This window comes from Carassius carassius, chromosome 3 (assembly GCF_963082965.1).
Source record: "Carassius carassius chromosome 3, fCarCar2.1, whole genome shotgun sequence".
Lineage (NCBI taxonomy): Eukaryota > Metazoa > Chordata > Actinopteri > Cypriniformes > Cyprinidae > Carassius > Carassius carassius.
The window spans coordinates 1,765,517-1,779,271 of record NC_081757.1 but is presented as its reverse complement, the minus strand read 5'-3'; the positions used below and the strand labels follow the sequence as shown (position 1 = coordinate 1,779,271).

The 13,755-nt window shown below is 36.1% G+C and overlaps 3 protein-coding genes across 4 annotated transcripts in view; 2 read left to right on the top strand and 1 right to left on the bottom strand.

Annotated features, from left to right (window-relative positions):
- The first annotated feature begins 597 nt into the window (after positions 1–597).
- Positions 598–5,303, top strand: LOC132113573 (uncharacterized). The gene is made up of 7 exons (XM_059521407.1): positions 598–1,351; positions 1,477–1,564; positions 2,458–2,751; positions 2,851–3,102; positions 4,581–4,732; positions 4,822–4,959; positions 5,087–5,303. The coding sequence occupies exons 2-7, from the start codon at positions 1,525–1,527 to the stop codon at positions 5,249–5,251; spliced, it is 1,041 nt and encodes a 346-aa protein (XP_059377390.1). The 5' UTR covers positions 598–1,351; positions 1,477–1,524; the 3' UTR covers positions 5,252–5,303.
- Positions 5,304–6,696: 1,393 nt separating this feature from the next.
- Positions 6,697–13,755, bottom strand: part of LOC132128408 (titin-like) — a 34,229-nt gene continuing 27,170 nt past the window's right edge. The window contains exons 10-16 of the mRNA XM_059540175.1: positions 8,632–8,874; positions 8,249–8,521; positions 7,981–8,103; positions 7,711–7,809; positions 7,370–7,450; positions 7,225–7,269; positions 6,697–7,126 (exon numbers count right to left, since the gene is read on the bottom strand). Coding sequence (XP_059396158.1) covers positions 7,226–7,269; positions 7,370–7,450; positions 7,711–7,809; positions 7,981–8,103; positions 8,249–8,521; positions 8,632–8,874 — 863 coding nt within the window. The 3' untranslated portion in view covers positions 6,697–7,126; position 7,225. The remainder of the gene's footprint in view (positions 7,127–7,224; positions 7,270–7,369; positions 7,451–7,710; positions 7,810–7,980; positions 8,104–8,248; positions 8,522–8,631; positions 8,875–13,755) is intronic.
- On the top strand, positions 12,918–13,613 carry zgc:110425 (uncharacterized protein LOC553782 homolog). 2 transcript variants are annotated; one of them, XM_059524196.1, is made up of 2 exons: positions 12,918–13,322; positions 13,368–13,613. In XM_059524196.1, the coding sequence occupies exons 1-2, from the start codon at positions 12,945–12,947 to the stop codon at positions 13,611–13,613; spliced, it is 624 nt and encodes a 207-aa protein (XP_059380179.1). In that variant the 5' UTR covers positions 12,918–12,944. The 2 variants fall into 2 exon arrangements, with proteins under 2 accessions (XP_059380179.1, XP_059380171.1); XM_059524188.1 differs by having other exon boundaries at positions 12,918–13,613.

The window sequence follows — 13,755 nt, the reverse complement described above, 5'->3', positions numbered from 1 at the left end:
GTTTTGCTTTTGTGCAACAGATAAATAACAATTTATATGCTTTTAGTTATATTTTATGTTCGGATAGTTCTATTTTGCGCGACTCCTGCGAATCATTTTACTCTCCCGCATCCCGCACAAACACGAGTGTCTACACACTTAAAAATAAAGGTGCTTTGAAAGGTTCTTTACAGTGATGCCATAGAAGAACCATTTTCTTGCTATTGTGTAAATAAAATGCAATCATATAATCTATAAAAAAAGTAACTGCAGTCTGATTATTTGAAAACGTAATTTAATCTAAATACAAGTAATTAATTTTTGGAAACAGATTATTAAATAATCCAGATTAGTTACTAGCCAGCTCTGTGCACCATTTAGGGAAAAAATAAGGTACAAAGACTCCAGTTATATAGATAGGTTAGGGTACATTGTCATGTACTAATCATAGTTTAAGTATAACATAATTTCCACATAGTGGGTCATAAATAGAAATGAACTCGTGTCAAACATGCAAACGAACAGGAAGACTTTTGAGTTTGAGAGTGGAAACCACTGCAACTCATCCTGTTCAAGACACTTACTACAACAGGTCTTGAAGGTAAGAACTCATACTCTAGTATGTGATCCATTTCCTGCTTTTAAACATTTGACATGTAATGAGTGATACGTAAATGCATGCATATTCTGTTTCATTTGAATTCATATTGAAATAGACTGAGTTAACTGTGCAGCGTGTACACACGCAATTGTTTTTGAATGTATAATGTGTGCAGCTCTGCAATTCTGGATTTGACAAGTAATATGCATTTTTGACAACACGCTGGTTGTTTATGTGCATGTTAAAGTTGAAATGACTGGTTAAAGCAAGTGTTCTCTGGTTAAACAGGTTTAGCTGATTGTGGCACAATCTGAATTTTTTTGTGTAAAAAGACAAAGGTATAAGAGCACATTTCTGATGTAACATTTAGGATTTAGTTTAGAATCTTTAATCTGTGTTTGTGGTGTTTAGATTGAGTAGGCGAGACTTTGAAATTCCATTTGAATTCATTTTATAATTGTCTGTCAGAGCGTGTGTGTTGGAGACGAGATGACCTTTTCTGCTGTCTGTGACTCATTTTTATAAAAAAAGACTGAAAATTCACCTCAAGTTCAGAAGTGGTTCAGACTTTCCACTAGACTAGGCGAAAACTCTGTTATGCTCTGGTAAATGCATAACTAAACACAAATGCACAACCACCCACCCACCCAAAAACGCCCACATTTACAGTGCTTACAGTAATCGCTCATTGTTTTAATTTACTTGAGCTTTACAGAAGTACAGAAGTCTGAGATGATTTTAAAAATGAGACGTTATTAGCCCTTGGCTGAGGTAGAATTAAATTACTCATTTAGATTGCTTAATTGGTTTGGTGCTCTGTACATCAAACTTGTTTTGCAGAAGAACTGCACTGCTGACATTCACTTTTCTGTTCCTTTCCTGTTTCCGGCCTGCAGGTGCTCAACAGGAAATCTGCTGTCTTATTTTCAGTCGAGCTGAAAGCTATGAAACTCATTCTGCGGTGGATTTTTTGCTTCAGTTTAGGTACATACCTACTTTATGAAGGATTTCCCAGCTCAAAACACAGTCAAAGATTCCCCTCACAGGTTCTTTGTAATCTGTACTATTTAAGGAATGGTTCTCAACATAACACCCTTGAGTTGTTCCAAACCCATGTGTCTTTCTTTCATCTGTAGAACATGAAAGAAGATATTTGTAAGAACTCACAGCATGATTTTTTTTCTTCAGTGACAGCTTTTATAACTTTTTTTTTTATCTCAGAGTGTAGTTTGTAAAAGAAGTCCTTACAGCTTGTGCAATACTAAGCCTTTTTAAGTTGTACGAAAGATTTAAGATCCACATATAAAAATACTTTTCATTTTTCTGTATGGCTTTCCTTCAAGCAATTTTTTATACTCTTTGCTTGCTTTGTATATCATTTGATTTTATATTTCTTATAAGATTAATCATTCAAACCTTTGGGATCAGAAAGATTTAAAAAAAGAAAAGAAATCAATAATCAGCACGATGCATTAATTTGATTAAAAGTGAGAGTAAATAATTTTATTCTTACAATGATTACAAATAAATGCTGTTTTTGTCTTATTATATATATATATTTTTTTACTTTCTATCCATCAAAACATTTTAAAAAATGAAGCAGCAACCCTATTTTCAGCATTGAGAATAATCAGAAATGTTTTTTTTCCAGCATCTTACAGACCCCATACGTTTAAACTGAAATGTATATAGGCTTTATAGACGAATTACTGCAAAGTCGCAACAAACTAGAGTTTTTATTTTAGCCAATTTTAGGGAGTTTAAAGTCTTCAGTTTCTCTTCATTGTTTCATTCGATTGTCGTAAGATACTGGTCTTCAATATACTGAACTGTTATGTCTGACCATTGTAGGCCATTGTCAATTTTTATTCATGCAGGTTTTGTCACTGATTGCCAAGTGAATCGTTATGGATTGAAGGGAAGCTCAATCCGTCTGAGCATCAGTCCCAGAAATCAGTCACTAAATAATGTTAGATGGCTACGATTCAACAGGAAAGAAGAGCTTACAGACACAAAAGACATTTCTCCTCATTTTGAGAAAAGAATTAGACTAAATGTCTCAGACTGGTCTTTGACCATACTCAACCTTGAGGAAAATGACAGTGGACTGTATGAGGCCATTCAGAAGTGGGAGGTTAAACCTCTGGCTGCATTCACACTTACAGTGGAGGGTAAGATCTATGCATCTCATTTACACTGCACGATTATAACATGATGTATACTTCAGTATCTCAGCTCAGATGCTGCTGCTATCCCTGGTGTTTTTCCAGACACTGTCTCTAAGCCTGTAATCAACGTGAATCAATATGACTTTAATTCATCTGCTGGAGTGTGTCGGGCCACAGTGAACTGTTCGGCTGATGGCAGCTGGGCCACGTTTGACTGCCACCAAAATGTCTGTGATAAGACACGATCCTCTCTTTCCTCCATTAACATCACTGTCACTGCATTGGACAGCAGCGACATCAAATGCTACGTCAACAACAACGTGAGCAGGAATCATTCTCAGACTCCCATTATGTGTAAGCATGCTTTCTTTAATACTCGTGGTCAATACGGATGTTATGTTACACACAGTTGAACTTTAACCTGTAATCATTCATCCTTTGCATATTTATGATGTGTCATTAGTAACCCATTGAAATAATCAATAATTAAGTTGGCTTGAAAAAGCCATCTTACTGAAATCTCATTTAAACTTTTTCCTCTGACACCAAATTTAAAAATGTATCTCCTTCTAGACTTTTCAAGCTAGAACCACCAAATTTGGGTCAGACCTTCAGACTGGTGTGATTTGGGTTGCTAGATGTTTTCTAACTAATCCGGCTTAAGGTTTGCGTAAACCAGACTATTAAAACCACCTAAAATCCCATAGACTTTCATTGAGGGGTTGAAAACTTTTATACAATAAGACTTATGATGTATTTAAGCTGTCTATTGCTATAGTAAAGCTTAACATCTCCCTACTGAAAATATAGCTTAAACCAGCGTAAGCTGATCGACTGGTTTGACTGGTCTCCCAAGCTAGTTTTAAAGTCGTTTTGGCAACTTTTTTTAAGCAGGCCAGTCTAGTCTTTTTTTTTTTTTCTTTTCTTTTTTTACTGAATCAAGTGGTTTTAACTGGATTAGCTTAGAAACATGTTAACATGGTATTAACTTGCTAATCTTGCTAGAAACATGCTAACAAAATGCTAATAACTTGCTAATCATGGTAACAACATGCTAGTACCATGCTAGAAAAGTGCTAGTAACTGGCTAATCATGCAAAAGAGGCTAACATCATCTAGTAACATGCTAATCATGCTAGAATCATGCTAGTTACTTAAGCGTTAACAAAATGACAGTAACTAGTTAATAATGTTAGCATCATGCCAGTAACGTGCTTTTCATGCAAGAATCATGTTAGCAACATGTTAGTAACTTGCTAATCATGCTAACGACATGCTAGTGACTTGCTAATCACGCTAGAAAAATGCTAATAAAATGCTTCTAACTTGCTCATCATGCTAACAGCATTCTAGTTACTTGCTAATAATGCAAAAAACATTCTAGCATCATACTAGTAACATGTTAACCATGCTAGAATCATGCTAATAACATGCTTATCATGCTAGAATCATGCTTTTCTTCTGAGCTATTCTGAGATGTGTCTGTAAGTCTGTGGTCTTTTGCTTCGGATTTAATAGTACTCCATCTTAATTATGATCAGTGTCGATGAGGAGCTTAATATGATGGCAAGGCCCATTTGTTAATTAGCACAGTACCTGAGCATGGTCTAATTATTACCCCTTCCATTAAGAACATTGTTTTTAGTCTATAAGCTGTACAAAAGCACATCAGGCTTTCAAATGTCATTTTATTTGAATTTTCTTGCATGTTTTAAAAATTAAAATGAACAATTAAATAACAACTAAATTAAATTAAACGTCTAGGTGAAAATAGCTGTGTTGTTGTCGTTTCTTTTTGTAAAATGTGTTTTAATATTTGTATTTATCTTCAGGCCCTGAAAAGCTGCAAAGTGATTATCATATCCTCCCATCGCTCATCGTTTGGATCGTTGTCACCGTATGTGGTGCTGTTTTGTTGGGTTTGGTTATGAGTGGGACTTTAGTATTTGTCAAGAGAAGAAGATGTTCAAAAGTTCACCCACAGGTATAATTCAGCCAAAATTGTCTCTCAGAAGTGAATTATTTGTCACGACTTGTTTTTTTTTTAAACTCTGTTCTTTCTCTCTGTATCAGTCCAGTCGTGTTGTGATTGAACAGCATCATGAAACTATTTACTGCACTGTGGAAAAGCCGGCCGCATCCCAGACATCTCCAGGAAACAACACGGTCAGCAACAAAGTAGAAACCATCTACGACAGTCCGTCACGACATGTATGTAATATCTTCCTGAATCACATCTGAACAGTGAGACTGTACTTTGAATCAATGCTCTTTGATCAGTTTAGATGCATTGAAACTCTGTGTGACCTGTTTATTTGTTGGTTTGTGTCTTGCTCAGACCAAGGCTTGTCAAGTGGACAGCGTGGAGGTGAATAGAGACAATCAGGAGCAACAGCAATCTGGACAAGACAGAACTATTCGAGTAAAAGCTACAGTTCACCAGGCAGCAGAACCCGATTCAGATCCAATTAACACGGTTTACTGCAAACTTGGAGAGATATGACACAAACACATACTGTATACATCTGAGACGTCACTTCAGTGGAGATTTAAATATACTTCAATGTAAATTTTGTGTTTTGGGTTTAAGCATAATTTATGGAAACGATACACACTGTATGATGTCTGCTATTTTGTGAAACAGTATATGCAATACACTCTTAGCATTCTAGCGATGTGACAGAAAGACCATTTTTGTTTCCCAAAAGAACCTTTCAAAAAAAAAAAAAAAAAAAAAAACTTTGTGTTAAGAATATTTTAATAATCTCAGGAACCTTTTTAAGAAACATGTGCAAAATGGAAAGATTCTTCATGGAACTATCAATGGAAATAGAGAACCTTTATTTTTAAGAGTGTGTGCAGTGAAATACATTTAGAACAGTCCTATATTGTTGTCCTGTGACCTTGTTGTGTAGCATGTAGCATGAGTTATGAATAAGTTTGATTAAATTGTTTTTGATTTTGACTGATGTTTTTGTGTGTTGAAAACATATTTATAATGGCAAGAAAACTAAGAAAATATTTGCTAAGTTGCTACTACAGCTTGAGATCCAGCAGTGCTTTGACTATCAGATACTCTAGACAAAGTGCACAGACATCAAAAATCATATGAATCTCAACAGTGCTGAATGTCAAATGAAAGACTTCCTGCTGCAGTGCATGATGGGAGAAAGCAAAGAAACACTAATCACTATAATGGTGATTTCAACTGAAATGCAAGAAAACATCAGCATCTAAACCTCTGTTAATTCACAGTAAGATCATCTGTAGACATATGACAGAAAACTCAAGTCAAAGATGATAGATGATAATACAAAGGCAGAGTGACAAAAGAAAACAACACAATCTGTAGTAGATGATCTAGTAGATCTTACAGAGACATAGAGAGAAAATACACAAAATCATGAAGTACGCAAAGGGGCCGAACCATTTAAAATGTTAGATACCTTACACAAATGTGAGAAAAGTATAAAATGATCAAAGCTCAAAAATTTTGATTTCTCCCAAACCCTACAGTGGTGATATCGGGAAGGCTTTTTAAAGTCTGCTTATAAAGATATTTTAAAGGTTTAACAATAGTTTCTCCTGCTTGACCCCAACAAAAGACATGCATAAAAGTCTTAGCTACATCATTGTCTAATTTGTCTGAAATTTATCAAGTCATATTGTATAGTCCTTACCATTTTCTAAACGCATTTTTTTTTTAATACGAATATTTGGATCCAGAATTAAACCAAGATAATTAAACTCAGTAACAATTTCTATCTTTTCACTATTTATAAAAATATCTGCATTGGAAGAACACATCTCTTGTGTTCAAGGTGAGACACGATAGCTCTAAGCAATGTGTAATATTTTCCTTATAGCTGTAAAATAGTTCCTACAACACATCCAGTTCCCACATTGAAGCGCTATAGTACTTTATTTAGATTTAGCAACATGTGTGAAAAATACATTTGATTAGCTTAAATGATAAAAACAGGCTACAAGCAGCACAGGTATGAAAGCAAGAGGACTAACACACAGTATATAACAAAAATAATGCACAAGTGCAAATAAAAAATGTGGATGAAGTGACAAAATTGTCTATTATGACATCTAGTGGACGACGAGGCCTATTGCTATTTTCTTTTAATATTCATAATTCTGTAATACATATAATAAATGTAACAGTAAATGCAGTACTGTATCAGTGGTCAGAATCATGATTTAAAATGTCACAGATTATGAAGATTTGCATGTTATGTTTAATTATTTAAACAATACAATTAATAATCAGGGTAATATATCAAATTCTTCAACATATTCTTTTTTTTTTTGTAATCCAGTGTTGATGAACGTTGTCCGAGCATTCGTCATATTGATCCAGAAACAGCGCCTGAAATTATGCTAATTAATTCACAAGTATAAAACATTTTGTATGTATGCATGTATTTTTCTAATTGCATTACATTGTGACATTTTGCATTATTTCACCTTAAAACGTCAATTTGGAGTAAATGGTGTCAGAACTCTGCTCTCCTAACAGATGACAAGAGTTGAGCACATATTTATTTAATCATACGTGCCTTTATCTTTATGTGTTACGTTACAACAAACAACTGCAAAACTGTTGTCATACCTTTATTTTTCTTCCTCATTTCCTCCAATGATTTCAGGCCAACATTCATATAGGTCACAGACGGAGGCCCGGTTACAGAGTCTGCGTTAACAAAATAATGAAAGTGTTAGACATTTTCTTCTCTTTTTCTGGCTTTAGTCTTTCAGTTGTTTGTAATACTGATGTTTTGTTCAAAACGGTTGATGGCTACTATTTTGTTGTCTATGATAAAATAAACCAGATACGCAAAGATCATCCATCCATGCTTGCCTTGTCACACATTGATATCTTATAACTTTATTTTAAAAAAGGTCATTGCACTTCATGTGAAGACACTGTGAGTGTTTCTGAGTGGGACTGACTGAAGCACGCTGGTGTTTGTCCATGGTTGCTCTGATGCTCTGATGTCTGACTGATGTTCTGCAGCTGATGGTCTGTAGACGGAGATGGAGATCCTTCACCTACTCAAACACAGAGAAACTTCAGGAGTGACCCACAAATGGCTCCCCTGCCTCGGTTTATGACATATATATATATGAAATCATCTTTAAGCATAAAAAACTTCCAAAGATCATTATAGATAAGATTGTCTGTATAAACGGTCTATGTTGATGTGAAGAGATGAGATGCACCTTTGTTGCGTCTGCAGCAGAACAGCAGGACCAGTAACAAAATGAGCAGAAATGCACCACTGAGTCCTGAAATCACTCCAATCATCAAAACATTTAAAGATGTTGGTCTTGGTACTCGAGATCCTGATGTTTTAAAATAAAAGGTCAGCAGATCAAATTAATGAAGTCAGTTAAGGGTAGCTAGTTTTAACATAAATCCATTTATTTCTTAAAATAGGTTTATAGATATTTTTACTCATGCGTGATAAACAGATATAAAGTCTCTCACCTGATACGGTGAGTGTAACTGTATTACTGGTGTGTGAGGATCGTGATCCTCCTGTTTCTCTTCCAGTACAGCTGTAACGACCCGTGTGAGATTCATTAACAGAACTGATTCTGTATTCCTGTGACTGACTGACATCAATCTCTGAATCATCTTTACTCCAGATGTAGCTCCAGCTGCTGACGTCTGTCTCCTGTATGTCACATGTGAGATTGACCGTCTGTCCTCTGATCACATGTACATCAGGCTCAACACGCAACGCAGGCTTGGGTCTCTCTGTGTGAAATTTATTTAGGACAGAACATAATACTGTTGATGAATGCTGTTCATTTTCATTTTTGTATAGTGAACTCAAAATCAGATTGCACTGTAAAAACAGCACTTACCTCTCACTGTTAGCATGACTTTATGGCCTTGTGTGGTCTCTTTTCCTACAGCACATGCATATTGTCCTCCATCAGAGACTCTCACATTTCTCAATGTTTTTGTTTCATCACCAGTTTCTATTCTCTTAGAGTCTTTGACCCAGACAATCGTTCGTCTCGTTGACTGTCCCACATCACAGCTCAGAGTAACTGTGTCTCCAGTGAACACTGAACTCTGCGGCTTTACACTTACTTTGGGTTTGTCTGTAAATATTTCACAATACAATCTTGAGTTAATAAGTAGTCTTTATTCATCATCTATAGTTATCATTCTATATGATTTCTCTTATTTATATAAAAGATTTCCTTATTTTGCCTAAACCTTCAACTTATTTTATTTGTCCTTACGAGTAATTAAAGCTGTTTTATGCTCTTCTAACTATAAGAGGTCTCAAAGAGATGACACATGAAGATACAAATCCTGTGAGACGTGGCTCCTCAAATTGAGTGCTTAATTCAGTAATGCAGTTCAAGTTTATTTGTATTGGCCCTTTCACAGTGATATATACCGTTTCAAAGCCGCTTTACAGAAATTGCTTGCTTCATTGCAATAATTGAGGAAGTATCTTGTTATCAGCCAGAGATATCAAAGTGATGTCCATAAGGCAATAACATCTTTAATATAATTCAGATGTGGTTAATTAATCTCATGTATTAAGATAAAGCAGTCACAGTTAACATTCAGTCTGTCCAACATACAACATCTAACGTTTACTAGTTAATTAATTGTGTATGTACCATTCGATTGGTGGCTCTGTACGAAACAAAAAACAGAAGTTTTGTTAAAAAAGCCAAAGTGGCCACATGTGGCAGCGTTTATTATGTGTCTTTCTCCAGGAATGTACAATACAACGAAAACACTTATTGCCCTTTTCCTCTGTATCCTCGTGCCCTGCATGATGAGAACAATAAACTCACTTTATTTACAAGTCACCTGTATTTATATAGCACTTTTAACAAAAAAGATTGTGTCAAAGAAACTGAACAACCTTAATTATGAAAACAAATTATTTATTATGTAAATAATGCAAAATGACATTTAAATGCAGTTTATCATTGAATTCAGTGATGTCATCATCTCTGTTCAGTTTAAATAGTGTATGTGCAATCATTTGCAATCAAGTCAACGATATCACTGTAAATGAAGTGCTTTTTACAACCACCTTTTATTAATCTGTGTAAATAAAAGCCCTTCTTATAATGTCACCATAATTTTGAGTGTAACTCAACAGCCTTTGTGTAACAGTGTAACAGCCTTTGGTTTCCCAATAATATCACATGAAACATTCAAATGAAATTTAAACTTAGACGTTAATTTCATACAGAGCTAGTCTATATCATTTAAGACCCAATAAATGACATGATCAACAAACACAACACACACTGTACACGACCACACACACATAAACTCATCTACTGTGTTATATGTGTGAAGATATTAGGAAATATAACTCACCTTGAGTTTCTCCAAGGTGGATGTTTGAAATCAGCACTAAAAACCAAAAAGAGACAGTTACATCGATTGATTAATTAATAGATTATATTGATTCTAAACTGAATTGTATGAATATCTTTTAAAACCTTAAAAAGGGATTCCAGAAGAGAAGCATAGTTTAAATCGCCATTTGAATAATTTACACTGATTAGTTTGGGAGAGAAATTAGCTGTTTTATAGAGGAATTAAAAATAACAAAGCTGCGACAATGGTATTTTGCAACTGATTACACCGCAATTTATGTTACTGTTATTGAACAGAATTGCTCAGCTAAACTCTTTCTATCATCTATATGCTATAAAATCAACTCAATGCATCTCTATTCTGTGAGATCTGTCAACAATGAAGTGAGTCAATGATGACGGATGGTGGAAGAAAAAAAATCTATGTGGATTGCAAAGAATATCTTTGTGATGCTGTCATAATGCAGTTTAAAGACACGACACTAGATCTTATTTTGTATGCCATGAATACGGGAAATGGCATCTTTGTCATCAGCACATCACAAGCAAAGACTATATATAGATGCACTGTCTGCTAGTAAAGATCTACTAGAGAAAACAAGCTGCCAGAACTCATGATAAACAATAAACACACTGCGATAAAACAATAATCTCACTCTGCTACATGCATGCAGCACATGTGAGTATATTTCACTTTCACGCACAGATATCATGAACTTCAGGTGGATTTGATACTGAGATTATTAGCAGCATGAATGAAAACATAAATTAAATGCATAACATATTCAAATACAGATGAACACTGATTCACTAGCATTATACAAAATAAGAAATAAATGCAGGAATGAGAAAATGATACTCACAAAGCATTAGAGGAAGTAGCCTGGGGTCCATACTGCTCTATTAATGACATGATGTCTGACACACAGGCTGTTATACACTCAACACTTCCTACAAACACATACGGAAGTAAATGACTAACACGTCAATCGTGTCATCCTGTCTTCTGCGACTCTGAATTATCGTCAACCTGGTCAAATAAGGTAGTTTTCCTACATGTTGACTGTCTCAGAACATGAGAAAAGAGAAGTGTGGAGACACAAAATATTACTAAGAATTTCTGGGTGATTGCACAACAAACTGTTTGAGGGTAATTGAATCATGTCTGGTCCATGGACACTTTTATCAGTTTTCATAAGTGCGACACGATAATGTGAGATGAGCACGTGATGTATGAAACATTGATTCAGTTTTAAATCAATACTGGGTCAGTCCCTTGATTTCACTACAGTGGTTCAGACTGTAATGTAATCAGCATGATGGAATAAACTTGAATATATTCCCACCCACTGCTACAAATACCAAAATATGTGGGAGAGCATTGCTATTGTGTGATTATATTGTATCGCAACAGCAATTCCAAATGAAAGATGGGTTTGGGGCTGGAAGGCAAAAGGCTTTTTTGGTATTCAACTCTAAAACAATAAGTGCTCTGATTGTTAAAAACATGAGATTAATCTTATTCAGCCACTTGTTTATAGTGTGGATTGTTACACCCACAGAGCAGAAGTGGAAAACATGTCAAAATACAACTGACCCACATTCTTCCGCCTGTGTCACTGTAGTCACTGATGTGGGCTGACTTGAGAAATAACATTATGATCTCCGTAAATAGAATTAGGAGTAAACAAAAGCATTTTCCCTTAATTTGTTCACAACAGTCAATATCAACATGTTAAAAGTATAAGGCAGATGCTATACATCATAATATAATAATTTCATGTTGGCTGCCTTCTTGGTGTCTGGTTTGTGATGCTGTTTGAAATTGTGAAATAATTATGTAATATTTGAACGCTTATATGGGGGAAAAAAATATTAGTCATGCGCAAAACCTCAAAAAATCTTACATTTGTAAATATGCCGGAAAGGTATTATTTCCTAAAAAGGCAGTAAACTGAAAAATAAAAAAATTCTTTTTTTTGATGCTGTTGTTTCATATAAACATGCCATAACAATAAAGCATTAATAAGCTAAAAAAAATGAATGTGCATTTCCCTTCCAGCCTTGTTAAAGAAATGATCTGCTTCCGTTTATATCAAACGCTTGCACACAGTAGGCCTACCACTAAACTAATTAGTTTTATTCATCAGTTCAAAAAAAAAAAATCAATAAAAAAATTAAATGTGTGTAAAAAGCCCTCTGTTATAACATATGCAGGTGTTGGGTTTGAGATTTAATTAGTGGCTATGAATCAATAAAGCAGCTGAACGTGTGAAGCAGCAGTGACCGCCCGGAGATGAAGGACAGACCGGTGTGTTGTGTTGTGTTGTGTGCTTCAAGCTGACCAAAACAACGTCTGAATAAAACTCTCCTCAAGTGCATCCGGGATGTTTCTTTCATTAAACACTTTGTCAAAGTGTTTGCTAAAAACACGGACGACACCATCAAATATTCATCAGTGCTAATACACAATATTACATGAAAAGTACACCCAACCCTGTCCATTACCGTGCACAAGCCGTGGATTTGATCTGACGGTGTTCAAGTAAACGTTCACTTGCAGCAATCTTTGGTCTCTATATAAAGTTAAGTACCTCTACACGATGTACACGTTGGTTTTACTCGACTAAATTACTTAACAACTTCAATTTTATTCAAAATATGAAAGGAGAAAACACAAGCAGCGTTCGCTCATGGAGAAGCACAGACACGGAGCAGGCTACATTGAGACTACACGGTTCTCATGCTGTGTTTAAATGCGCAGCTCCGGACAGCAGAGGCTCACTATTTACAGTTAGAGCTCGAGTCCAGGGATCATGGCAGAAACCGCTCCAGCAGCTGCCGCCACCAAAGCGGCCAAGAAGAAGCCCGCAGCTAAACGCAAGAGAACAGGCCCGAGCCTGGGCGAGCTCATCGTTAAGGTGGTGTCCGCATCTAAGGAGAGGAGCGGGGTCTCGCTCGCCGCCCTGAAGAAAGCGCTCGCTGCCGGTGGATACGATGTGGAGAAGAACAACTCCCGCGTCAAGATCGCCCTTAAGAGTCTGGTGACTAAAGGCAACCTGGTCCAGACCAAAGGAACCGGCGCCTCCGGCTCGTTCAAACTCAACAAGAAACAAACCGAGACAAAGACGAAAGCCGCTCCTAAAGCCAAGAAGCCCGCAGCAAAAAAGCCCGCAGCCAAGAAACCCGCCGCCGCGAAGAAACCCAAAACCGCAGCCGCGAAGAAAACCGTCGCTAAGAAATCGCCGAAGAAGGCCAAGAAACCCGCTGCTAAAAAGGCAACTAAGAGCCCCAAAAAGGCAACGAAGAGCCCCAAAAAGGCAACGAAGAGCCCCAAAAAGGCAACGAAGAGCCCCAAAAAGGCAAAGAAACCAACGACTCCTAAAAAAGCAGCCAAGAGCCCTAAAAAGGCCAAAGTCGCTAAACCCAAAACGGCTAAACCCAAAGCTGCTAAGCCTAAAAAGACAGCAGCCAAAAAGAAATAAACCGTCTTTTCTGATGTTTTATCAAAACGGCTCTTTTAAGAGCCACCCACTAATTCAAAGTAGAGAGCATTATTTCTCCGGTTATCTTCCCAGTGATGCGTCCTTGCACAAAATTGGACATTATTGATAAAATAATTTAAAT

Bases quoted from the DNA above. Each gene is read 5' to 3' on its own strand.
- LOC132113573 (XM_059521407.1), top strand. From the start codon at position 1,525: ATGAAACTCATTCTGCGGTGGATTTTTTGCTTCAGTTTAG. The intron at 1,565-2,457 runs GTACATACCTAC...TTATTCATGCAG, and splicing joins GATTTTTTGCTTCAGTTTAG to GTTTTGTCACTGATTGCCAA. The intron at 2,752-2,850 runs GTAAGATCTATG...GTGTTTTTCCAG, and splicing joins ATTCACACTTACAGTGGAGG to ACACTGTCTCTAAGCCTGTA.
- zgc:110425 (XM_059524188.1), top strand. From the start codon at position 12,945: ATGGCAGAAACCGCTCCAGCAGCTGCCGCCACCAAAGCGGCCAAGAAG.